Raw genomic sequence first — 25,407 nt, 5'->3', positions numbered from 1 at the left:
TAGTAGTTTTGTTTTTGCATATGCCTTATGTGATATTTTAGGGTGCGTGACTAAGATATTAATTATTTAATTGCCAGGACTATTTGATCTATATTTTGATCTGGAAGCAGTATTACAAGTATATCACTAAACGTGATAGTTTATAATTTACTTATAGGCGTTCTACTCTATTGTAACTATATTTGAAAGTTGTTGGGGGTTTATATTTGACATATGACGCATGAGGCAGAAATAGGCTCTCATCATTTCACACAATATACCTGATCATCAGAAATTGATAGCTGACGTTAAGCAGGAGAGATTGGTATACCATTAACATTATGTGACCATTATTATAGATTTATCTCTTTTTCATATGTCATTTAGGATAGCTGGCTGTATTGATAGAAATACACTTTTTAAAAAATGGTATGAATGGTCCGCATATAACTTTTGGTTAAAAGTATTAAGTTTATTTTGTTAAAAGAGTGGAAGGAAAATGGGAATGCGCAGTGGAGTCCCCTAACTCAGAGTTGAGGAATTAAGAAAGATTTCTGATATCATAATCCTAGATTTTAAAGGGTTAAAGGTGTTAGGTAAAGGCAGTGACAGGAAAATTGCAGAGCCCAGGAGGTGAGAGCAAGCAGGGTGACACAGGTAGCTGAAGGCTGTTACCTCTGGCTTTAGCACAGAAGGAGGCAAGTGACAGGATATAAAACAGTAGATACAAACAAGATCAGATTATCAAGGGCCATACGTGCCGTGTTCAGAAGCTTGGAATTTATCCCATGAGCACCGAGGGCCGCTGAATAACTTTGGGGCAGATTTGCATTTTAGAAAGATCTTTGTAGTAGGGANNNTGGAATGCTATGAAGAAGGGGGCAGTGAACAAAGAGGCAGTTGCTGTTGAAATTATGTAGATAAGAGGTGATGGTGGCTCAAATTTGAATAGTGGTTGTGCAGATGGAGAAGAGGGAGACAGTTTTGATATATCTGAGAAGTTACCTAGAAGATAGAATTGACAGGATTTAGTGATGGGATGTAATGGAGAAGCCAGTTAAACAGTGAGTACATTTCTATCCAATAATTACATTGCTGCGAATTTGTAGGAATGAAGATATATTTGACAAAGATGAACATATAAGAATCTTCACTGTTGTTTTATGTATAAGTGTAAAAAAATTGAAAACATATGTATTCTATTTGAAATGAACATGTTTGATTTATTCATAGAGTGGATTACTGTGGTGCCATTGAAAAATACAGGATGTTGACATGGAAAACTGTAACGTGCTTTTAATTTTTAAAAGTATTTATAAAGCAGTCTGTGTAGTATGATCCACTTACATAAACACACAAATATTTATGCAAGCATTAAATGTTTTTATTGATAAATTAAGCTGTGAATAGTGATTGTACTACTGAAAGAGGAATTATGGAGGACTTCTTACATTTTCTGTATTGGTTGAAATTATTATATAGATTGAGTCCTCTGCTTTGAAACAAGGAATTTCCATTTTGAAAAGTGTTTTCATTAAAATGGAGTAAAATGGAGGTAAAGTTCCTGGAGAAGATGAAGGGAATACGTAGAACTATAACGTTAATTGTATTTTGTGTATATGTGGAATTTTCCCTAAATGATGGCAAAATTTAGGTTGGAAAAGTCTACAGTCACGTAACATATGCTAGGAAATGTGAGTAGGGGTGCACGTCAGGGTGGGGGACAGCGTAAGCACATGCACTGGCCGCAGCACAGGGATTTTTGCGTGAGAGTCGAGAACTAATGGTCCGAAGGAGAGATTATGAGGTGAGGAGAAGATGGCTTCCACTATAACTCTGAGCACCTTCTGGTCAGCAGAATGTAAGGACAACCACTGCTGGAAGGGAGAGCCAGGAAAGGTTTGAGGATGTAAGGAACACNGAAAGAGTGAGAATGTAAAGTGGTTTTTTGTTATGGAAAAGAGTATTGGGGGCACAATAAACATGATTATGATGAAGTGGAGCAGGGGGAGTGTAGACAGAGGATAGCAGCTTGATGGTGAAAGGGCAGGATGGGGGGTGAGGGTAGGTGACAGCAGCTAACCTGTGGTGGATTAGAAAGCAGCCTCCTGTGAGAAAGTTACCTTAGGCTTGTCGGGATTTGATGGTCTGGGATTTTGTTATTACCTCCTTGAAAGGGTGTCTGGGATGTCACTTCCTGCCCAGACTCCAAGGAAGAGATAATAGACCAAGTCTGTTCTGAGGCAGGAGCAGCAAAAAGTCTGGTGGTCAGAGGCTGGATCCTGGCCTTTTGTTCATCTTTCAGAAATCTTGAATTTGTGTTTAACATTATATGTGAATATGAGACCCTGAGAAGCGTTTTTTTCTTCCAGCTTGCTCCTAAAATTTTCCCCCATCATTATCTGTCATTAACACCATGACTAAATTGACTTTGTCCTTTTGGTCCCCGGTGGTGTATCCTTTCTTCACACTCTTTGGTGTTCTGGTTGTCACTGAGAAAAGACCCAAAAGTTAGCAAGGGGAAACCAGCAGCTATAAACTCATTGACTCAGTAGACTTGATTTATACAAGATGTTGAGTGATTATGAAGAGTTTTAGATAGAAGGGATTGTTGACACTCCTCAGCCAAGAAAATTGCAGCTTGGCCTTTGGACAGCAGGGATGTTTCTGTTACCCTGAGCTTTATGGCTGCGTAGTAGAGGGTTGAGGTTACTCTTGACAACGAACACTTTTGGTAAGCAGAATGTTTTTGTGTGGTGTAATGTTATCTTACAGTGGAAATTAGTTTGGGAGAAGCCAAATAAATATTTTCTTGAGAGTTCAGGTTTTTTTTTTCTTGACTGAAATAGTTGTCTTTTTCTTGTTTAGAGATCTGTGTTCTTCTAAGATGTCTTTTAAGGCAGGAAAGATTCTCAACTTGATTATCCATCTTTTGTATTGTTACCTTTATTTATCATGATGTGTTGGATAGTTTTACTTTTTTACTTACAGTTTTACTTAGCAATATCCCGTAACATCTCTTTGTGCTGTGGTCTGATAACTTGTTAAAATTATACCAAGAAGTTCTCAGACTTGGACTCCACTTCACAGTCAATACATATAAAGTATGTATTAATATTAGGCAAATAAGCACCCCAAAAGATGTTCAGAAGTATCAGTCATTAGTGAAATGCAAATGAAAACCACAGTGAGGTACCACTGTAAACCTGGCAGAATGACTAACCGTATCAACTGTTGGTAAGATGTAGAGCGTCTCATCCTGTGCTGGTGGGAATGTAAAATAGTCAACCATTTTGAAAAACTGTTTGGCAGTACCATAAATATTTATATGACTGCCGTATGATAAGCTATTCCAATCCTAGATATTTTACCCAAGAGGAGCAACAGTGTATGTCCGTACAGTGAATGCTCATAGCAGCTTTATTTGGAATAGCCAATAATGGGAAGCAACCCAGATGTCCATTAGCAGGTAAATAGATAAATAGATTCATATAGTGGAATACTACTCAGCAATAAAAAGAAGTGAAACGTTAATATACAACAATATGGCTGAATCTTAGAATATGCTGAATGAAAGAAGACAGACGAAATAAGAGTATACTGTATGGTTGCATTTATATACAGTTCTAGAAAATATAAGCCAATCTCTAGTAATAAAACAGATCGAATGGCTAAAACTTTTGGAGATGACGGATAAGTTTATAGTCTTGATTGTGGTGATGCACACAGGTGTGTCATATGGCAAAGCTTTAAATATGTGCAATTTATTGTAAGTGAATGATACTTCAATAAAGCTGCTTTTAAAAACAATATTTAAATTTGGTGTTTTTGAAACTTTTTTTTTTTTAAATTTCAGGGAAGAAATCCTTCAGCAGTCTTTGTGGGAAAGAGTATCAACTCACGTGATTGAAAATATCTATCTTCCAGCTGCACAGACCATGAATTCAGGGACTTTTAATACAACAGTGGATATCAAGCTTAAACAGTGGACTGATAAACAGCTTCCTAATAAAGCAGTAGAGGTTAGGATATAATTTAATTAAATGGGTAAGAAGCATTATCTGAAGGGAGTAGGAGCAGTGAGTTTTAGGTTTTATTCCCATTGCAGCCACTGTCTCTCCTTTGGGTCATTATGCTCCATTTATTCTTTACTCCTCATCTCTGTATTGGGATTAATCTTAATGCTACTACCAGTGACTACCTACCATTATAAAAATTTACTAATTGGTATAGTGCTGGTCTGAGGGTATTGGTTCTGTTCCAAAGATAGCATGTAACAAAACCAACGAAATTTGCTTGAATGTGAAATGCTTTTAACTTTTTCTGTGGTTAAGGGTTCCATAAGGAAAATGTTTAATGGATGAAACATTTCGTTTATTGATTTTCTGCAGAGCTCAATTATACTTAAATAATCATTTCCTTAGTTAGGATCCTGCCAGAAGGTTAGACTAGGAATTATAGGGAAGTACTTGAAGAATGCTTTTCTGTTACACGTGGTCTCTACCACTTAGTAGCTGTGTGATCCTTGGACTAGGTGCTTAAGCTCCCTGTTTATTTGTACGTTAGGGATGATAATGTTGCCTACCTCACAGATTGTTATAAGGAGTAAATGAATATGTATGTATGTAGTATGTAGACGTGCCTGGCTCACAGTAACTGCACAGTGCCTGCTGTTACTGTGATGGTCGTCATCTAAGTTGATCTGCCGTGCGCATTGCCTAAAGAATGATTATTCTCGCAAAGACTCAGCGTGTCCTGTGCTTCCGTGTGAGGTTGCTCGCAAAATGGGGATCAGTGTTAAAGATAATTTTATTTTTCATTACTTTGAAAATGTCAACTGTTTAATTACTTGGGTGTATTTCCCCGCTCTCCCATCCTGTTCCACTCCTGGCTTCTTCACCTCTTTTCTCAGCTGCTTCAAGCTTCTCTTTAGAAGAACTGAGAGCTGTTCTACCAAAGCTGCGTATAGCTGACCCCTGTCCGTTCTCGACACATTTACCCCTAAAATAACTAGAGGACTGCTGCCACCACTCCACTAGCTCTTCTCACACCTGGCCCTGACATCCGGGCCCTGTCCCGTGGTAGGATGTGGTCACATCCTAAGGCTCAGCAGAGAAGTGGTCATTCTGTCTCCTGCTGCTTTCTCCCTTCATGCTTGGGGGTGGCAGAAAGATGTGGATCTGCTAAAGGGTCAGGAAACATAGATTCTCATACCTCACTGGGTATTCTTGGACAGTCACGTTGTTTATGCCGTGATTTCTTAATGTTTAAAATGAGGAGGGCTAAATAAAAAATACAGCATTAACTAGCTCGCTTAGTCACAAGAAGATCTAGTTCTTAGTTACTTTTGACACTATGCTCTTCCTTTCACTGGCCAGGTGGTTCCAAGTTAGCTATAATATAGGTTGACTATTACTTACATTGAATATAAGTAATACTCAGTTTAATTGAAGATGTTGATGCGTTGCTTCATATATTTGCATAAAGGCAAAGATGTGAAGAAGACTAAACCATTATGACATTTTAAACTTTCTACAGCAGGCAAACTCAAATGTTGTACAGAATGAAATAAATGAACTAACCGCGGTGGCTGATTGGAGTGCAGACCTGTCTCAAGGGGGCGGCCCCTGTTCAACTCCAGTTAGTTATTTAGGAATGCGGGTACAATGGTGCCAGATAGTTCAAGAGAGGCTGGAAGCATTTTATATGAAGTCTGTTTTTAGTGTTGGCTACTAATTTTTTAAAATTTAAAACACCGTATGTCTAGCAAAACATGTCAGGATTCCAGATCTATCCCACCAGCTACCAGTGTGAGATCTCTAGGCCAGAGTTTATATTTGCTGCCTTAAAAAAAAAAGAAACCATTGTAGTTTCATATGTATTTTGTGATAAGTTGACTTTTACATCTATTTGTCTTAAATTCACGTGTTTGTCATGTTACATATTAAACTACGTAGTAAAATACAGCTTTTTTCCTTTTAAATCTAGGTTGCTTGGGAGACCCTACAAGAAGAATTTTCCCGCTTCATGACAGAACCAAAAGGGAAAGAGCATGATGACATATTTGATAAACTTAAAGAGGCTGTTAAAGAAGAAAGTATTAAACGCCACAAGTGGAATGATTTTGCGGAGGACAGCTTGGTACGTCATTTATGTATTACGGTGTCAGCCTCACAGTTTTATATAATTTCTCAAATTGATACCCTTTTTATAAGAAGTTACTTTTATACGACCATTTCAATAAGGTTCTGAATTTCAAATAATGAGGGAAAGAAGTAGTTTAACTCTCTGTAATCAGCCCTTTAACAGTTCTCTGCTTTTTCTTTCATGGCTGTCGTTTCAGAGAAAAGTCAAACTTCGTAGTAAACAGGCTTCTATAAACTGCCACAGATTGTTGTCCACTAGCCATTACATGGGCCTGAACCACAGATGGCTCAGATAGCTGCTTCTCATTTTACCCTTGGTGGTAGTGAAAGGAATTAGATGCATTGCTTTTCAGTGGATTTGAGTCATAAAATATTAGACTCCTAAAACAATGCTAACTACCACATGTTGAATGCTTGAAAGGTGCCAGAAACTCTACAATGTATTTTGTAAGCACTATTTTATTTAGTTCTTAAGCAGTCGTCTTATTGTCCTTGGCAAAGCTCAGACTCAAGCCCTGCTCTAATTACAAAGCCTGGCTCTTGACCTTCACAAAATCCTCCACCTCCAACAGATCTTTTGTTATGTAGAACACGTGCATCACCATAAACCTTTTAAGCACCTGCTCTGCTCGGACAGCTAGGAGGAGGCCCCGCTGAAAGAGAAGATGGAACGGTTTTCTAGGAAAATGCGTATCTCACTGGGGGCTGGTTGTAATTACAATTTATTTTTAAACAAGTGTTTGTCTTCATGTTTAAAAACTATATTCATTCTTGTTAAATGCCTTAGGATTAGCTTTCTGCGAGAAGTGTCCTTTTTCATTCATTCATTCAAGACTTATAAAATTTAGAAATTGGTGTTCTTATAATAAATACCTCACATTTGCTTATGGTTGTCCAGACTTTTTAAGCTTCTCTCTTTTATACTTTTCATTGATGTTAACAGTGAGACAGTGGTTGTTTTTCTCCTCTTTTTTGAAAATGCGGACACACAGATCATATGGCAAAAAGAAGAGGTAGCGGTGATCTGAATCATTAACTCCTGAGAACTAGGGTTCTAGGTGCAGGTTTTATGTAGTTACATGTATAATATGCCTCTATCTTATACGTAGCTCATTTAATTTGGTATAGGAAAAAATCTTCACTTTTCATTCTTTTGGAAGAAAGCTGACAAATAGGCAGGTAATAGGACCTCCTGCATTTGCATGGAAGCAACATACTTTTATGTTTTAGGTACATCTATTATATTGTGTATTTGATAAGCTGTCTATTTGAATAAAATTGCTATGATGATAAGGCATAAATCAAATTAGCTGTTTTTCTTTACTTGTTGCTTCAGAGGGTTATTCAGCACAATGCTTTAGAAGACCGTTCCATATCTGATAAACAGCAGTGGGATGCAGCTATTTATTTTATGGAAGAAGCTCTTCAAGCTCGTCTCAAGGATAGTAAGTAGGGACACAGGTTATTGAGTTTTGAGTATTCCCAGTGGTGAAGGAATTATCCAACTTGATGAACATTTGTTTAAAACAAAAAAAGTTTTAAAAAATAAGTGAAACCAGCATTTTATAGTCTTTGTCATTAATATTATAGTTAAATATTTTTTGTGAGATTTTTCAGTCAAGTGCTTAGTACAAACCAGACACGTTTATATGTGCTCATATTCTAAAAAACTGTAATTGAAGACTGTTTTAGTGTTTGTCTCTATACTTACAGGAACTTTACAAATTAAATTATTTCTTATATATGTACCGCATCAATCCTGTAATCTTTTTATTTCAGCTGACTTTATATTGATACAGCAGTTTGAAATAGTTAAGTAAGCAAGACTGTTTATTATTAGTTATAATTTATGTACTTGGTAAGTGATAAAATTCTTGATGAATTAAAAAAAAATTTGTTTTAATTTTTCTAGCTGAAAATGCAATTGAAAACATGATAGGTCCAGATTGGAAAAAGAGGTGGTTATACTGGAAGAACCGGACCCAAGAACAGGTAAAAAACAAACCTCTGTGTTGTGATATAATTTCATTTATTTTATCAGGCATTAAAATACAGGTTTTGCGTGCCTCCAGACCAAGCTTAATAATTTCAAATGTTTTGTATCAGCCTTTCTAAACTATAATGAATCTTTAGATAAAATAGAAAACTACAAAAGAAAGTTGGGTTTGTTTTGTTTTGTTTTATTTTAAGTGAAGTAGCTGTGTTATTAAGAGGAAGGGGAGATGAACCATGCCCCTCTTGTGGTAGATTACTTTATTTCAATTCCCTCTTTGAGGTAAAGCGAAAATTAAAGTTATGAACAGAAATAAAAAATGACAAGGATTTCGGAGGATGTAGAGTGGATGTGATTAGAATAAAAGCTATAGTGACTTTTGCCTCATCTGTTGTTACCTCTGGATTTTTCTGTTAGCTTGCTGCTGTGTTCCCAAAATAGGTATAAAAATTCAGATAGGAAGTAGAACTGTAGAATTTATTCATTCAGTAAATGTTTAATGAGCACTTCAGAAGAACAAAATGGTAAAGGCAAGTGTAAATAACTTGACAAATGAATAGAGGGAAGATGTACAGATCATTCAAGTCCCCATCCCGTACCATCTTTTTATTCCTTATTGTTACAGCTTCTCTTCCTAGCTAGCATTCAGTTTTACACCACATCTCATGCTTACGTTCATTCCTTAAACAAAAGAGAGAAAACAGACTATAGGACCAAAATACCTAAGTGAAGGAAGTAATGAATAAGAAAAAGAGGTGGAATCCAATCCCCTTTCTTTCCTTCAGTCTTTGAATACATGTAATTAAAGAAAGGAGACCGAGGTACAGAAATATCAAGAGAAAAAATTTTAAAAATGGAAAATTACCAAATGCCATGTCATTCCTGTTTTTTAATTTTTTTGTTTCCATCTTAAATACAGAAATAAGTTATATAATCAACACTATATATGTGTATATATATATATTTGTGTGTGTGTATATATATATCTTATATATATACAGATTAGTTTCATGCTTTTTTTTTCATAAGCTGTCTATCAGATGTGAGTTCCAGCTTGTCTTAAAAAAAGTAAAGGGTCAGTCTTCCTCTTCTCTTTTTTCTGATAGGATTCTTGTGGAAAAATGAGTCATTAAGAGACTGGAGAGAAGCCGAGGAAGTGGACAGAGTTAGTGGTTGGATCATGCGTGTTTTCAGGGAGCATCAGTTATCTCTCTCGACACATGGGCTGAGAGGACGAAGTCTGTCAGAAAAGAATTTCTAGGAGATCCATCAGAGGTTTCTGATCTTAAGACTAGAAGAAGAATTGATTGAAAAGAACTGACGCGAGGCAGATAAACTTGGAACAAAAATGGTGTCTGACCATCATGGCTTAAGGGAAATTAGGCCTAAAGTCTCCAGAGTAATCAATGATGGCAACTTGCCTCAGCAACTAGTGGCAAATGTGCTTTGGTTAAACACTCTCAGAAATAATTCATAGTTGTAAGTGATTTTCTCAGGAATTTGAACCCATACAGGATCCCTGCAAGAGAAGTAGAGGAATTAGTTTGAAGATTAATGCAGGGATCTGTGGCCTAGGAGAGGAATATGGAAACCCTTCAAGCCTTCTCAGGGCTTCAGGGCAGCATGTATAAGACCCAGACTGACTCTAGAACAGAGGCCATAATTGGGGGTGTAGGGGGAGGGACATCAGGACTGCCTGGGGAGGTGTTTGTATGTGTTATGTTTCATTTGCTGTTTCAAAAGAAAGCCCCTCCTGTCAGACTCACTGAATCAAGTTCTCATTCTCTAACCTTTTTATCCCTCCTGTTCCCTGTGGAAAACCACTGTTCTAGACCTAATTCCCAGAGGTTACTGTGAGAAACAGATTCTAGAAGAGGTTGAGACTATCCCCGTCTCACGCTGCAAGTTTAGGTTGCTGTGTAACAATTCCTTCTGTCTTTTTGAATAACTGATTTAGCAGGAAAAGAAATTGAAAATTGTCCTGTGTTAAAGATAAGAAGTCTATGCTCTGTAAACTATTCTGTACTTTTTTTTACATTTTACTTAGTTTTCTAGGGAAAAATCCATCCCTTTGAAACATTCTCACCGTGTCTGAGCTGAACTGTGGAGATCTTGTTCAGGATGGATGGGAGAGTAGTGTCCTCCTGAAGACCCAGTGTGGTCAGGGGTATAGGTGGACAGACAGAAGTGAAAACAAGACAAGAGTTGGGGAATATCATCTAACTTAGAGATTTCCTTCTTACTTCAGACCAAGGGCAGATGTTTAAGAAAACTGTAAAATTTCTCTTCATTAAGTAATAGCTCTTCTAAAGTGTCATACTTTCAGAGAATATTAATTAGTAGTTTCATTTATAAGCCAGTTATTTACATTTACATTGTATTCTTCTGTAAGTACTCAAAAATACTGTAGCAGAGTGTTGTGGTAGTAGCTTGTTCAGAGTAATTAGTGAATTTGAAGCTAGTTTCTTTTACCATGGAATTTTGAAAGGATTGAAAAAAGAAAAGATAAACGTAATTTGACACTGTATAAGAGTCTTATTTTCAATTTTATCACTAGTATGTATATGTTTTCTTCTTTGGGTCATCAGACTGCAAACAATTAGTAGAAAAGAGATTGGAAGTACATTTAAGAATGATAGGCACCTTGGGGGGCACCTGGCTGGCTCAGTTGGTGGAGGGTGCTACCCTCGATCTCAGGGTTATAAGCTCAAGCCCCCTATTGGGTGTAGAGATTACTTAAAAAAATCTTAGGGGTACCTGGGTAGCTCAGTCAGTTAAGCGTCTGCCTATCAGGTCAGGTCATGATCCCAGGGTCCTGGGTTGGAGCCCCACTTTGCGCTCCCTGCTCAGCATGGAGTCTGCTTCTCCCTCTCTCTGCCCCTTCCCCTGCTTGTGCTCTCTCTGTCTCCTGCTTTCTGTCTCGTCCTTGCTTGCTCTCTCAAATAAATAAAAATCTTTAAAATAAATAAATAAAAAATAAAATCTTAAAAAGGGAGGGTGATAGGCACCTTGGAAAAGCAGTCTAAAGCACAATTTTTAATGAAAAGACTTTTTTTTTTTAAATCCCAACTCTGAATTTCATATTTAATTTATCAGAAAAGAAACATGTCAGCAGGTGCAAGTCCTTACAGTCATCCAGTTCTTAGATACGAATCATTTATAGAACATTATCTGTTCCCATGTATTCAGGGTCCTTTTTCCTAGACTGATACCCTACCCTAAGGTCAAGAAGCTATATAGTAAGGTACCTGGTACTATGATGATAAAACACTTCAGCAAAAGTAAAATACATAACAAGGCTAATTTGTTTGTCTTTTGTTTTGTTTATTTGTTTGTTTGGGGTTTTTTTCCCTTGCCTAAGTCCAGCTTATTCTGCCTTTGTAAGTCGGTTGTCCTGTATTCATAAGCCAAGATACTATGTTCTTTCTTGTTTCTTATGTGGAGCTCGGGTACCCTATTGTGCAATAGCAATCTATTTATTAAAATTTTTCATAAGTGTCATGAACCGTCTAAAACACAGCTCTCTTTTAAACAATTTAAAGTTTGTCCACAACGAAACCAAGAACGAATTGGAGAAGATGTTGAAGTGTAATGAGGAGCACCCAGCCTATCTGGCGAGCGATGAGATAACCACAGTCCGAAAGAACCTCGAATCCCGAGGAGTAGAAGTGGACCCAAGCTTGGTAATACATATTGCTGATAAGCATGAACTTGCTTCCTTAATCTTTGTTTCTCGTGGTGAAATGTGACTACTTCTCACATGTTACTTGGATATTTAAGTGCTTGATTTGACTCTGGTCGTGTATACTTTTGCTGACAGTGAAAACAGTCATTTTGATTGTGCACGGAGTAGAGATTTATTTTCAGTATTCCTTTATTAAGTGTAATGCTTTAATTTCTAAGTGAGGAGATTGAGACTTAGAAAAGTGACGTACCTGGGCAAGTTCAGCAGGGAGCTCTGGCAGGAGGGGGTTCTTCAGCCACATCTCTGCACCCCACTACACTGCTTCAGATTGCAGATACACGTTCTGCTTCAATATGATTCATTTATCTGTGTGCTTTCTCGGTCAGTTGTACCTTAATCAGGTATGAGTAGGTTTAGAAAAAAGACGAATGTTAAGTTTTTATTAAATTGGATAGTGCCTTAGGGTTCTGTCTCATTTTCCTCATTCATAATAAACATAAGAATAAAAATAATTACAGTTTAGACTATGTTTTACTTACCTTCATGATGCTTATTTGGAAAAATTTTTTAAAAATAACTTTCTGGGCCTGTGTGCCCCAGTCAGGGTGTGAGGGATCGAAATTTCATTATAATATTAGCTTAAATTAAGTGAAATCCAATTAGAAAAATAGTTCTAAGGGGGAAAATAATCATATAATAAATTTCAGAGCCACACATAAATTCTTTTTGAGATTATCTACTATTTATGTGTCTGCACCAGAGAAATGAGTATACTTAATATAAATTCCACCAGAGGTCAGAACAAGAAAAGAAAGCAGGTCAAACTCAAAGCAGTTCAAGCTGTTACATCTAGCATTATTTATAAATTGAAAATGAAATTAAAACTAATGATTACATGAAACTATTAGTTGAATATAAATTTAATTTATCCACATTTGTACTTTGCCCACATATTAGGATATGCCTTGGCTATATATCTTAATTACTTTTTCTGAGCAAGAAAATCTCAGGTTTTTTCCAAGAGACATTTTGTTCAGGGTACTTTATGAAGCTATGAAATAATTAGCAAAGTATTATAACAAGAATAGCAGGTGGGCTAGATGTCAGAGATGTGAATTCTAGCACAGTTTCATCCCATTTATTAGTAATAGTACCATTAGTAACTAATCTCTTTGAACTTCTACTTTCCTCATCTGTCATATAGTGTTGATGATATTTGTTATACCTACTTAACATTATTACTGTCATGCTCAGAAAAGATAATGGTGTGAAAGAACCTTGAACACTCTAACAAACTACATAGTAATGACATTAGGGGGGTCGTTTTGCTGTGGTAACAATGAAGTGTAGTAATCAAAAAGGAAATACTGTTGCATTGATGGACATGGTCTGAGACCAGCTTCCTAGGCCTAACTCTGTCCTTAGATTAAGCTCAACACCCCTTTTTCCTTGGGGCTCCTTACGTCTGACTAGGGCAGTGAATAATCTCAACCCTATCTACTCTACAGGATGCTTATAGGAATATAATAACAATGCTTGTTTAAAAACATTGCACATTTGGAATTACATAAACTGGTAAGGGGTCAGAGTAGTGGTAAATCTAATCTTTGTCTTAAAAATTTTTTTTTAATGGATAAAAAAGATTGGTAGAATAATAACATTACCATTAGTTTTAACTATTTTTTTTACAAGTAAACTCTTTGGATGACTTTTCAGAATGTGGTCAACCTACAGAGTGTATGGTAACTCTTTGTTTTTTGTGTTCTTTTTTCATTTTAGATTAAAGATACGTGGCACCAAGTGTATAGAAGACACTTCTTAAAAACAGCTCTAAACCATTGTAACCTTTGTCGAAGAGGCTTTTACTACTACCAAAGGCATTTTGTAGATTCTGAGGTAAGGTGTCCAAAAACAAGGGGAAATGCTTTTAGTGATCGTTGCTTAGATGCTTAAAAGCGAACTACAACTTTAGCATTAGTTTTAAATCCTTTGATCTGCTGGGGAAAGTATGTGTGATTTATGAAGAATAACCTAATTCCTGTCTTTTCTAAGGTATTACTAGTTTATATTTTACACACTATAAGATTTTATATGCAGATAATGGACACTAACCCACTTTTTAATTTTTTTTTTAAGAATTAACTTTTGGGGGGCACCTGGGTGGCTCAGCTGGTTAAGCATCTGCCTTCAGCTCAGATCATGATGTCAGGGTTCTGTGATCGACCCCCACATCGGGCTCCCTGCTCAGCGGGGAATCTGCCTCTCCCTCTGCCACTCCCCCTGCTTGTGCTCTCACTTTCTGATAAAAAAATCAATAAACAAAATCTTTAAAAAAAAAATTAAGTTTTGTGGTTTTTTAAAGATTTTATTTATTTATTTGACAGCGAAAGAGGTAGTGAGAGAGGGAACACGAGCAGGAGGAGTGGGAGAGGGAGAAGCAGGCTTCCCGCTGAGCAGGGAGCCTGATGCAGGGCTCCATCCCAGAACGCTGGCAACATGACCTGAGCCGAAGGCAGACCCTTAACGACTGAGCCACCCAGGCACCCAAGAATTAACTTTTTTATGTTAGAAAATGTACATTCTTGTTGTGGAAATGCAATAAACAAATGTAAAAAAAATGCAAAAGGAAATAGTCACTTATTTAAAAATTCCTTAATATTCCATATAAGTCACTTATAATCCCCCGAACTAGAAGTAATTTTAGTTAACATTTTTATATATATCTGTTCAACTCTTTCTATATGTAGTTGTGTGTGCATGTGTATGACATAACAGTCCATTTGCATAGTGGAAATCATACTGCAAAAACAATTTTTATGGTGCTTTTTCTTATAGTGTAATTCTTTATATCATTAAAATCTCTAAATAATTATTTAAAAGAACTGTATCAAGTTGTACGTTGTTTAATGCCACGTTTCACAGAGTAACCCCTAGGTGGCAGCAGACCGATGTATTTTGAGCATTTTTTTACAAGCAGAATGCTTTTTAAAATATCCTTCTGAAAGAGCTCTCTATTAATCAGTGGTCTTATTTGAGACCCCTAAAGTAAGAGATTTTGAGTTTTCTACAGCTTAAAGTAAATTTGTATTTAAATATACCTATGTTAAAAGTGGCAAGTTTCTTGCATAATTGTTGAGAAGACCTCTCTACAGAATAAGCTTCTTTTAAAACATATCATTAATTTATATTTATATACAGCTGCATTTCAAAACTGGCTTGAGTGCACAGTCAAAGAAAAGAGGTTAACCTAAGGGTATATTTAAGCTAACATGGTTATTAGCTGAAACTAAAAATTAAGGGTATATGCTATGAATTTCTGCTTCTATATAATGTCATGAAATTCTGTACTTTCCAAATTTATTTGCTTTGTCATTGGAATCAAAACAAACCTCAGGGGGTGGGGGCAGATTGAAGCCAAATTACGCAGATGTTCATGGACCTGCGCGGAGAAGATTCAGTGGCTTGTATCTACAATAGGAAAATATGTATTAGGCAAATATAAGGTTTTTTATTGAAGTTTGGGGTATACGTACTAACTTCAGTAATCGTATGTGTTTATGATCATGGTTTTCATTTTTAAATTTGCATCTGGTAATCTTAATTACCTAAATTTCAGTTGGAATGCAATGATGTCGTCCTGTTTTGGCGAATACAGCGCATGCTCGCTATCACTGCAAATACTTTAAGACAGCAACTTACAAACACTGAAGGTAAGCCACAGAGGGACCACTTTCTAATTCTAACATCAAAAAAATAGTAGTAACTCATTTTTAAGGGAAGGATATCAAAATTCTTCTTTAAAAATAGATTCATTAGGGGCACCTGAATGGCTCAGTCAGTTAAGCTTCTGACTGTTGGTTTCGGCTCAGGTCATGATCTCAAGGTCATAAAATTGAATCTGCTTGAGATTCTCTTTCTCCCTCTCTCTCTTCCTCTCCCCCTCCCCACCCCATAGGCACACTTTCTGTCTCTCAAATAAATTAAAAATACATTTAAAAATAAAAATAGATTTGTTAGAAAAATTGTAAACTGTAATCTTCCCTTAATATATTAATAAAAATAAATTATAATTGGAAAAGATGGGCGATAAAACATACGAGGAGTCTCCCTTCATTACATAAAAACTGTTAGAAAAGGACTCCTAAACATCACTTAAGTTTTTTGGGGAAATCCTCACTTCTTTAAAGCATTAGGACTTGCGAATAGACTTTTCTCTGAGAATATGTGTTAGATTCATGTTGGATAAAAGTACTGTATAACAGGTACAGATTCTCCCTATAACTTTGAGAAGTCTGAACTCAGTAGATCTAACATCATGAGAAAAATCGGAACCTACTCTCCAAATATTGCTAATTTATCATCCTCGTGCATTCATAAAAATGATGCTCCTCAAGTTTTTTGTTTACTTTGAACAGTTAGGCGATTAGAGAAAAATGTGAAAGAGGTATTGGAAGATTTTGCTGAAGATAGCGAGAAGAAGGTAAAACTGCTCACTGGCAAACGAGTTCAGCTGGCTGAAGACCTCAGTGAGTAGTTCTTCCTGCCCTCCACCTTACTGCCTTTTCTCCTCCATTTCCATTATCCATTCATCCATTTAATCGCAGACTATAGAAAATACATACAAGGAACTTTTTTTAAAACGAGAACTATTTGAGATAAAGTTGCTGATCTGTAGCCCCATCACTTTCAAGTACTTTAATGTGCGTTTCTTAGAAACAAGGATTTTCTCCTAGCAACCATAATGCAACCATCAAAATCAGGATGTTGGCACTGATACATTACTGCATCTAATTTTCAGACCCCATTCAAGTGTCATGTGTCGTCCTAGTGTTGTCCTTCCATGTAACAAGATGTTCCACACTCACACTGTATTTTCCCTGATCCAGCTTCTTTTTTTTTGGAGAATGGTATTTAGAAATCAAGAGTGGGGAACTAGATACACTGATTGTTATTGGACTATCACTGTTCCCAGACCCTCTCAGGGAAAGAGCTGGGGAACAGATTTTGCATTCATTTGTGTGTGTGTGTGTGTGTGTGTGTGTGTGTGTGTGTTTGTGTGTGTGTGTGTCTGTGCGTGCGTTCGTGCATGTATACATGTGTAGATACGTGTACACACATTTACGTTGTATTCCTAATTATAGGTATATGTCTGTATTGAAAATAATAAGTTGGCACTGATACTTTCCATTTCAGTTGAGTAATAGAGTTCATCCTACTTTTCTCCTTTTCCTGACAATGAGAAATCTGGCTCCAAGTCTCCTTAATATATTTACTTCCTTTGATCAGTCTTCCTGTATGTAACCAAACTTGTCACTGTCCCCTTCATTGCACAAGCATCCTTTTCACCCAGCTCAGGCTCTAACCACCCCACTCCAGGCCACACAACAGTGACTCGCCCTGTGTTGACACCCTTTACACTGAGCTCATGCTCTGGCATTGTGTACCAGGCATATCCCCCTTTATCCTTCCCACCTCTCCCCCTGCACCTCCTCACCTGCAGCCCGGCCGTGCTTTTATGGAGTACATCCTCTTCATCCTACATGTGCTCCAATGGTGTGCACCAGACTGGACTGCCCTCCTACAGGGACACTCTTCTCACTACTGGGCCAAGCCACCAGCACCCGTGTGAACACCCTCTTCATTCAGGTTGGGCTTTACCAGCTACACTAGACCCACTAGGCTTTCCCTGCCGTCACCCCTCCCCCACCTCCAGCCTAGCTTGGCTTTACTGATCACCTTGTCATTTTGTTTGTGGGGGATATTTGGTTCTTTTCCTGAATGCTGGTCAGTTCCTAGCTTTAAGGTATTTGGATTGCATATTAAGATTTACTTAGATCCTTGAGAACCCAAGGAAATCCGTGAAAGAGTAGTAGTAAATAAAAATAAAAATACTGAGGCTGGTGCTTCCGTTTGAGCTTACCTTGGTACAAGTTGCCCCTCATTTAATTTCATGAAACAAAGTATTTTTCCTTTCAGTGTATACTTAACTGTAGTGTCCTAGAAGTTTTCTGATAACTAAGAGAAAGCAGATACTAAGTAGGAAGAAGTTCATCACATTTGAAAACCATTTCTAATCTGAACTTAGGTCACTACACTTCCTAAAACATGCAAGAGAAACCAGCGGTCTTCCTGTTTAACACCCCACGCCTCTGCGGCGCACGCCTCCACCACCGTTGCCTCCCTCTCTCTGTTACCTCAGCTCGTCATTTGTTCTCGTTTCTGTCCTTTCTTCCCTTAAATAATCTTTTTTTTAAACGTATCTCATTTTAGCTTTTATTTCCATTTCCCTGTTGCTTTTCTTTTAATTTCTTTTACGTCACTTTATCAGAATAATTAAGTTTGTGCTAACTTGTAGATCTGTGTTTGAATGTGAACTGCCATTCACTAGCTGTGTTATCTTAGGGTATCTCTCAGAGCCTTAGCCTCCTGTTTGTAAAAATGACTCCAATAGTTATTATATTGCTTGGAGGGGCTTTGGGAGAATTACTTCAAAAACCACTTGCAAGTCCCTGCTTCACAGTTTTATGCTACGTTAGTGCTGTTACAAGAAGAGGTGTGTCCGTGTCACGAGGTGTACAACTATATTTCTTTTGTATCCCTCAGGAAATGGTTATCAGACAATAAAATACTTCACTGTATTTTACCAGCATATATAATTTTCAGTAATTAAAAATAAAGTGTCTTTTCTCATGTTTTGTAAGAGAGGCTTATATAGCCCCATTACTTTCTAGTCCCAATTTGATTACTTCAGGAAAGTGAATTGCTAACACAGATTTGTGCACTGTCATGCCAAGTCTTATGTTATCCTGCTGTTTTCCTGAGAAAGTACTCCTGTGACTCCCTTGAAATGATTCACTCTTTTTGTACATATAAAATTATAGTGTGTTAATGTACCAAATAACGTCCTTGGAAGCAAGTGTTTCACCAGTGACTCCGCTTCATCATTCACACTAAAGGAGATGAGCCATGACATTGTGTATTAGTTGGAAAAGACTCTTGCGAGTACCTTTTCCATACTGTTTATCATTAGTGTAACACCTGGGAATATAGTCATGGATCCTTTTAGCCAGAAAACTTTCAAAGTTTTAACGGTAACTACTGTATTACTTAGATCAAAGCTTTTAATACATAGCATGTTGAGTTAGAATATAGTGTGTTGATGGAATTTAGAAAAAGGGAAACAGTCAAAAGAGCTTTTACTACAATTTCAAAATAGTACAGGGGTAGAGTATTGTGGAGTTTGGAAAAGTTTAGTGCATCATATTTTTTGCCAGTTTTTATTAAACTTGCTTGATTTTAAATCCTTTCACCACTTAATTTGGAGTTCATCAACTGATTGTCCTGAGTTAGGAGTCAAAGAAATGAAACAAGAGCCTACCCCTTCTAGTCTCAAGAAGAGAAGTCATACGTAGGAAACAGGACTCTTTGGAGAGGTGGTGCATTCCATAGCTGGAACAAGAAAAGGTTATGATGAACCTGGAGCATCCTAAGATGACAAAGTAAGGAAGTATTTGAAGGATGATGGGGACATGTCAGCAAGGTGCAAAAGCCAGCTTGAAAGGCTCCACCTGGCCAAACTAGGACAATTGGGGTATCAAAATGAATAATGACAAGTACAAATTATAACCCGCTGAATAAAATAGGATTCCATAAATTGATTATTATATAAATGAATAAAATGGATTATATAAATGAACAAAATCAGTGATGAGGAATGGGATGTTTCTATAATCACACGAAGTATCTTCACACAAACTAATTAGAAAAGGAAAAAAGAGTAACTTTACAATGGAGAAGCTGGCAATAACCACCTTAATCAAGCTGTCAGAGTTTATTATCACCATTATGGTCAAATTAGAACTGTGCGCTGCCTTGTAGAATGCAGTGATAAAATGCCCAACATCACCTCTTGGATATTTTTACCAAAGGATGTGTACCTTAAAGCCAAGTGTGAAGATACATCAGACAAACCCAAATTGAGGCATAGTCTATAGAATAACTGTCCTGTAATCTTCAAATGTATCAAGATCATGAGAAATAAGAAAATAGTAGGGAAGTATTTTAGGTCAAAGGAGACTAAAGAACATGAAAACAAAATGTAATGTGTGATCCTGAACCTAATTTTGTTGCTCTTCGGGACATTAATGGGACAGTTGGTAAAACTTGAATGGGATGTTTCATGGTAATAGTGATACATCACTGTTGATTTTTAAATTTTGATTGCAAAATTGGGATTATTTAGAAAGAGATCTGTATTTGTAGTTAGTACACAATACAATATTAGGGATTTATGGGATGTAATGACAGTAAATTATTCAGGAAAAATATGTTCTTTGTAGTGTTCTTACAACTTTTCTCCATATCTAAAATAATTTTTACATAAAAAAGGGTAAAAATGGTTTAATTTTGTTTTTATAACTGGATTTGTTTATATAAATGGATTATGGTCATATGAAAATAATTTAAAGAAAATGAGAATTTTAAAAATATGATCTCAATATGTTGAAAGGCTCAGTTACCTCCTGGACATTTTTTTTTTTTTTTTTTGAAGTAGGCTCCACGTCCAATGTGGGGCTCGAACTCAAGATCTTGAGATCAAGAGTTGCATCCTCTACACCGACTGAGCCAGCCAGGTACCCCACCTTCTGCATAGCTCATCTTTCCACCTTAATTCCTTATTTGCAGCATCTAGTTACACTTAGAACTATCTAGTGTTGAAATATGCCCACTATGACCTTGATGAAATTCTTTTGACTTTGTAGCAAATTTTATTTCAAAGGATTTTTTATAGATATTTAAATACAATGTCAAGGTAGATAAAATCTATTTGGATTCCCAGTATAATTTATAATAATGTTTTCAATGTATTTATTGAAACAAACTACATTTTTAAATGCTTTCTTTGAAGAGGGGAAGATTGATATCGTATATAGCTCAATTCAAAGTTTTTCCATAATGCACTGTTCTATGATTTATAAAATCTATTTTATGATTGTCATCATATAAAACAAGTGATAATGCTAACATGTCACAGACATTTTGGAATTTGTTCTGTCCCACCCTGGAAATGGAGTATTTGGGCACTGGTAGCAATTGCTGTAATGTTGCTAAACTGAGTTTCAGCAAAACAGCATGGAATTCTTTTATTTGTTATATGAATGTTGTATCAATTGTTAACTTGGGTTATCGTGAGTTTTGAACCTTTATATCAGTTGCTTAGGATTTAGAGCTTAGGTTTCTTTCTAAATTCTTGTTCAGTAAAGCCCGAATTACATTTCATTGTCTGTGTATATAATCAAAGAATCGTTTATATCCAGGAATTAAAGGGGCATTACAAATCATTTAGATCTAAGATCTACAGTCTTTCCCTTCTTATTTTACAATACATTTCTTTTCATTTTTATATCAGAACTTGAAACTGTTTGCAAATATGAATTAATATTTGGATACTTTTCCTGTGCCAGATATTAGTTTGTGTGCCTTATATGCATTCTCATTCTTCTTATTGTATAGATGAAGAAATGGAAGCCTAGAAACACATAGGGTAGTAAGTGGTAAAGCCAAGATTTAAGTCCATGTCTTTTAACTACTGTGCCGAACTAATTTGAGAACAAAACTCAAGCTTTTGAAAAATATAATTACACAAAATATGGTCCTTTATATTTGGAAGCTTATAGTTAACAGTGTCTTTTACAGAGTGGGTCAGAAAAGCATACATAATAGTGATTTAATATTTAAACTTTCAAATGTATGAAAACTTTGATAGAATTAGAACATCTGGATAAGGGAGCACTAAAGTGTAAACCAAGCCATTGACCAGATTGAAGAAGTTAATTTATGGCTTGTAAGCGTGTCTCAAATTATACTCTATCAAATTCCACCATAGTTAATTAAGTAGTATGTAAGTTGCCCAAAATTCAGACACAGCTTTCAGTGTAATGTGCTCATGCTTAAAGTCTTAAGATCCAGTTGTAACAGATAGAGAATCTTTACTTGAGCATAAAGACTGTTACTCTAAATTGAGAGGGGGGCTTTTGCACTGGGAGTGTTGAAATGTGTGATAATAGGCTTCAGTGTATTGCTTCCTCCTTCTTGTACTTTGTATGAATTGAAGATGTGCTTCAGTAAAAATTGAGTAACTTCATATTTCCATCTCATTTACTGGTGAAATGTGAAACAGTGATATAAACTCCTTTACTTGGGCTGCCATTGCACAGGCTTATTTTATTCTAATGATACAGTTTGATGTCCTTAATGTTAATAGTATAGCTTACAGAGCCTAGCAAATTAGAATTTTCCAATATCCGCAGCTTTTTTCTCCTGCAGTTAATTTGCTCTGCTGACTCCCTGCGCGAGGTGGCAACAGCTGGCCTTTCAGGGGAGCCTGGGGATTAGGGAGCAGGAGTCACAGCAGCGCACTCGCCTCTTGCCTCTGTTGACTGTTCTTTATTGTTTGATGCCTGGGCATCTCCCAGACAGCCAGCAGTTGTTTCTTAAAACTTAAAGTTTGTTTCTCTTGGGAGTATACAATGCTGGTGGGGCTTGTCTTTGTGTCTCTTCACTTTCCCAGTCTCCTCTTATAATCCATCCTGTGCTTTCTCTTGATAATTAGAAAGGAGCAGAGTTACCAGCTTTGTATCTTAGTGTGTGTGAGATTCAGTTTTGACTCTAAAAACGGAGATGGAAATTTTATTTTTCTCTGAGCTACCAGATACTCACTAACAGAAATCATTTTTAGAATGAAAACGTTGTTCATTGTCAGTATACTAGTGTATTTTTGAAATTATGGTGATAAAAAGGGCATGACAACAGAATGAACCAGTACTGCCATTTTAAAAGCTAAAATTGGAAGAGAAATGCACCATAGCTGCTTAAATCTAAAAAGATCCCTTATTGGTACAGCATAGGGAATAGAGTCAGTGGTATTATAATAGCATTGTATGGTGACAGATGGTACCTGCATTTAGAACAACAAACTTGTCGAATCACTGTGTTGTACACCTGAAACTAATACAACATTGTGTGTCAACTATACTTCAATTAAAATTTTTTTTAAGATTTCTAATTAGATCTAAAACATAATTCTAAGGGTGCCTGGGTGGCTCAGTCAGTTAAGCAGCTGACTTGATTCAGCTCAGGTCATGATCTCACGATCTTGGGATCAAGCCCTGCATTGGGCTCTGCACTCAGCAGGGAGTCGGCTCAAGGAAGCTTCTCTCTCCCTCTTCCTCTGCCCCTCCCCGCATGTGTGTGTGCCCACTCTCTCTCTCTCTAAAATAAATAAATCTTAAGACCACTGACTTTAAATAAATAAATAAAGCATAATTCTAATTTATAGGATAGTTACAAAATATATCTTCGTGCCATGGTAAAACTTGAGTAAAAGTAGTCAGAACTACTTGGATGGAACCCCCAGCCAGAATGATTTTGTTGCTCAGGATACTCTCAAATTTAATTTCCACATTCCTAAATTCCTTCCATACCTGCCATATCCTTGAAGGCCATTGTGGATGAAAATAGTGGCCATGAAGTAGTGTGACTGAAAATTATCCTAAAAAATGATTATTATACTCAGAATTTAGAACTTAAAATTACAGAAGAGGAAACTCATATTTAAAACTCTTTTTCAGGGGCGCCTGGGTGGCACAGCGGTTAGGCGTCTGCCTTTGGCTCAGGGCGTGATCCTGGCGTTCCGGGATCGAGCCCCACATCAGGCTCCTCCGTTATGAGCCTGCTTCTTCCTCTCCCATTCCCCCTGCTTGTGTTCCCTCTCTCGCTGGCTGTCTCTATCTCTGTCAAATAAATAAATAAAATCTTTAAAAAAAAAAAAAAAAAGAACAACATAATTTGCTTTAAAAAATAAAAATAAAAAAAATAAAACTCTTTTTCAAGGGGTAAGGCTCTGGCATGCAAATTTTAACAAGTCTCCATAGGGGATTTTTGCTGGGCATCACCACTACCCACCCTCCTGCCCCCAAGTCCATACTCTAGAGAATTCTTCTTATTCATAGCAATAAAAATTGTCATTTTATTAATTGAGATAAAATTGACATCTGTCTTCTTTTAGCGGAGTCTTAGAAACCGTGTGACTTGAAAATTTGGTAAATTATTTGAACTCGATCTGTAGTAGCATATTCATTTTGTCTGTTGATGTAACCAAAGAAGATGAATTTTAAAGGATTTGAAAAAGGAATGGGTGGCATTGAATTGTAGAATTCTAGGTATGTAGGCGCAGAGAGGATATTTTTAAGGGACAATCACAGAGAATAGAGTAAGGTGCCCTGCAGAGAAAACATAAGTATAAGGACCGTAACCCCTGTAGTTTCACTTATATCTGACTACCCTTACTGCATTTCTTTGGCCAATAATTCTAAGACCTCGGTACTGTATTCTCATCTCTCCTGGAGTCTAGCACATTTCTAAGCAGTCTTTCCCCTTTGTCTGTTTTTCCATGTCTCTCACTGTGCCTTCTTCCAGACTATTACTGCTTGCTCAACCAGGATTTTTCCTCCTCCCTACTTATTTACCTTACTGAGGTACTGCCAGTGTTGTTTAATTGAGCAGAAGGCAGACTTCCCACTGTAGGCAACTGTAGATCAACTAAAATAACCAGTTTAAGAAAGAAAAAGGTTGGGGGGGGGAGGCGCCTGCATGGTTCCGTCAGTTAAGCGCCTGCTTTTGGCTCAGGTTATGATCCCAGGGTCCTGGGATGCAGCCCCCCTCCCATCAGGCTCCCTGCTCATCGGGGAGTCTGTTTCTCTCTCTGCCCCTCCCCCTACTTGTGCACGTGCACTCTCTCTCAAATAAATAAATAAATCTTTAAAAAAAATTCATGTCTATTTTGATTGGTCTGTTCTGCTAAAGTGATTGGTTCTTTCATATCTTGTATGTTATATATTGTATGTGTTCAGTGACTATTTAATCATGACCTTTTAATACAGACTATTAGCCTCCTCCTCCCTCCTGGCTTAAAAAAGAGGAAGAAGGAAGCTAACTCTTATCCTAAGGAACCTTTCTAACACTGTCATGCCAGAAAGCTACCATATCATTGCTCTTTAGAACAGCTTGCATTTGCTGTGTTCACCCCTGTCTCCACCCACCCACTCCCTTGCTGACGTCTTGTGATACAGCTTTCATTCCTAATGAAACCACTTCCTTCTAGGTCACCGGTGATTTCCTAATTGCCAATCCATCCAATTTACCAAAACACTTTAATAATTTTTTATGTTTGCTAGGCACTTTTAAGTTGATTGGAATCATTTTCACTCTCTAACATTCATGTACCTTTTGTGTACTTTTTGGAATGGTTATTAGTAGAAATTAGTGTGCTTTAAAAATGCAAAGATTGAAATGCTTCTCTTGTTGTTACAGAATAAAATAACTTCTGTTTTGTGTTACTGGTGTTTGAGGTCATTAAGGCATCTGTTTAGGGTAAAAGCAGTTGAATTTTACATTTTGCCTTTGTGAAATATTTTTCATAGGTGAAATTGACAAAGAAACTAAGGAAGATAGTGAAGTATTATTTTTACCTTCAGTCTTCATAGGTAAAGTAGACTCTGCTTTGTGTTGTAGCGAGAGAGAGAGAGAGAGAGAGAGAGAGAGAG

At 36.8% G+C, this 25,407-nt stretch overlaps 1 protein-coding gene across 1 annotated transcript in view; it reads left to right on the top strand.

Moving 5' to 3' along the window:
• The window catches only part of OPA1 (OPA1 mitochondrial dynamin like GTPase), an 84,049-nt gene that overhangs the window by 43,986 nt on the left and 14,656 nt on the right, over window positions 1-25,407 (top strand). Inside the window, 8 exon segments of the mRNA XM_040621446.1 lie at window positions 3,836-4,001; window positions 5,968-6,120; window positions 7,462-7,570; window positions 8,038-8,117; window positions 11,661-11,801; window positions 13,583-13,699; window positions 15,420-15,513; window positions 16,219-16,329. Of these exon segments, the coding sequence (XP_040477380.1) occupies window positions 3,836-4,001; window positions 5,968-6,120; window positions 7,462-7,570; window positions 8,038-8,117; window positions 11,661-11,801; window positions 13,583-13,699; window positions 15,420-15,513; window positions 16,219-16,329 (971 nt within the window).

The sequence above is a fragment of the Ursus maritimus genome, unplaced genomic scaffold (genome assembly GCF_017311325.1).
Source record: "Ursus maritimus isolate PB19 unplaced genomic scaffold, ASM1731132v1 scaffold_4, whole genome shotgun sequence".
Taxonomy (NCBI): Eukaryota; Metazoa; Chordata; class Mammalia; order Carnivora; family Ursidae; genus Ursus; species Ursus maritimus.
Note: the sequence above shows the minus strand (reverse complement) of the source record. Positions and strands in the feature narration are given on the sequence as shown.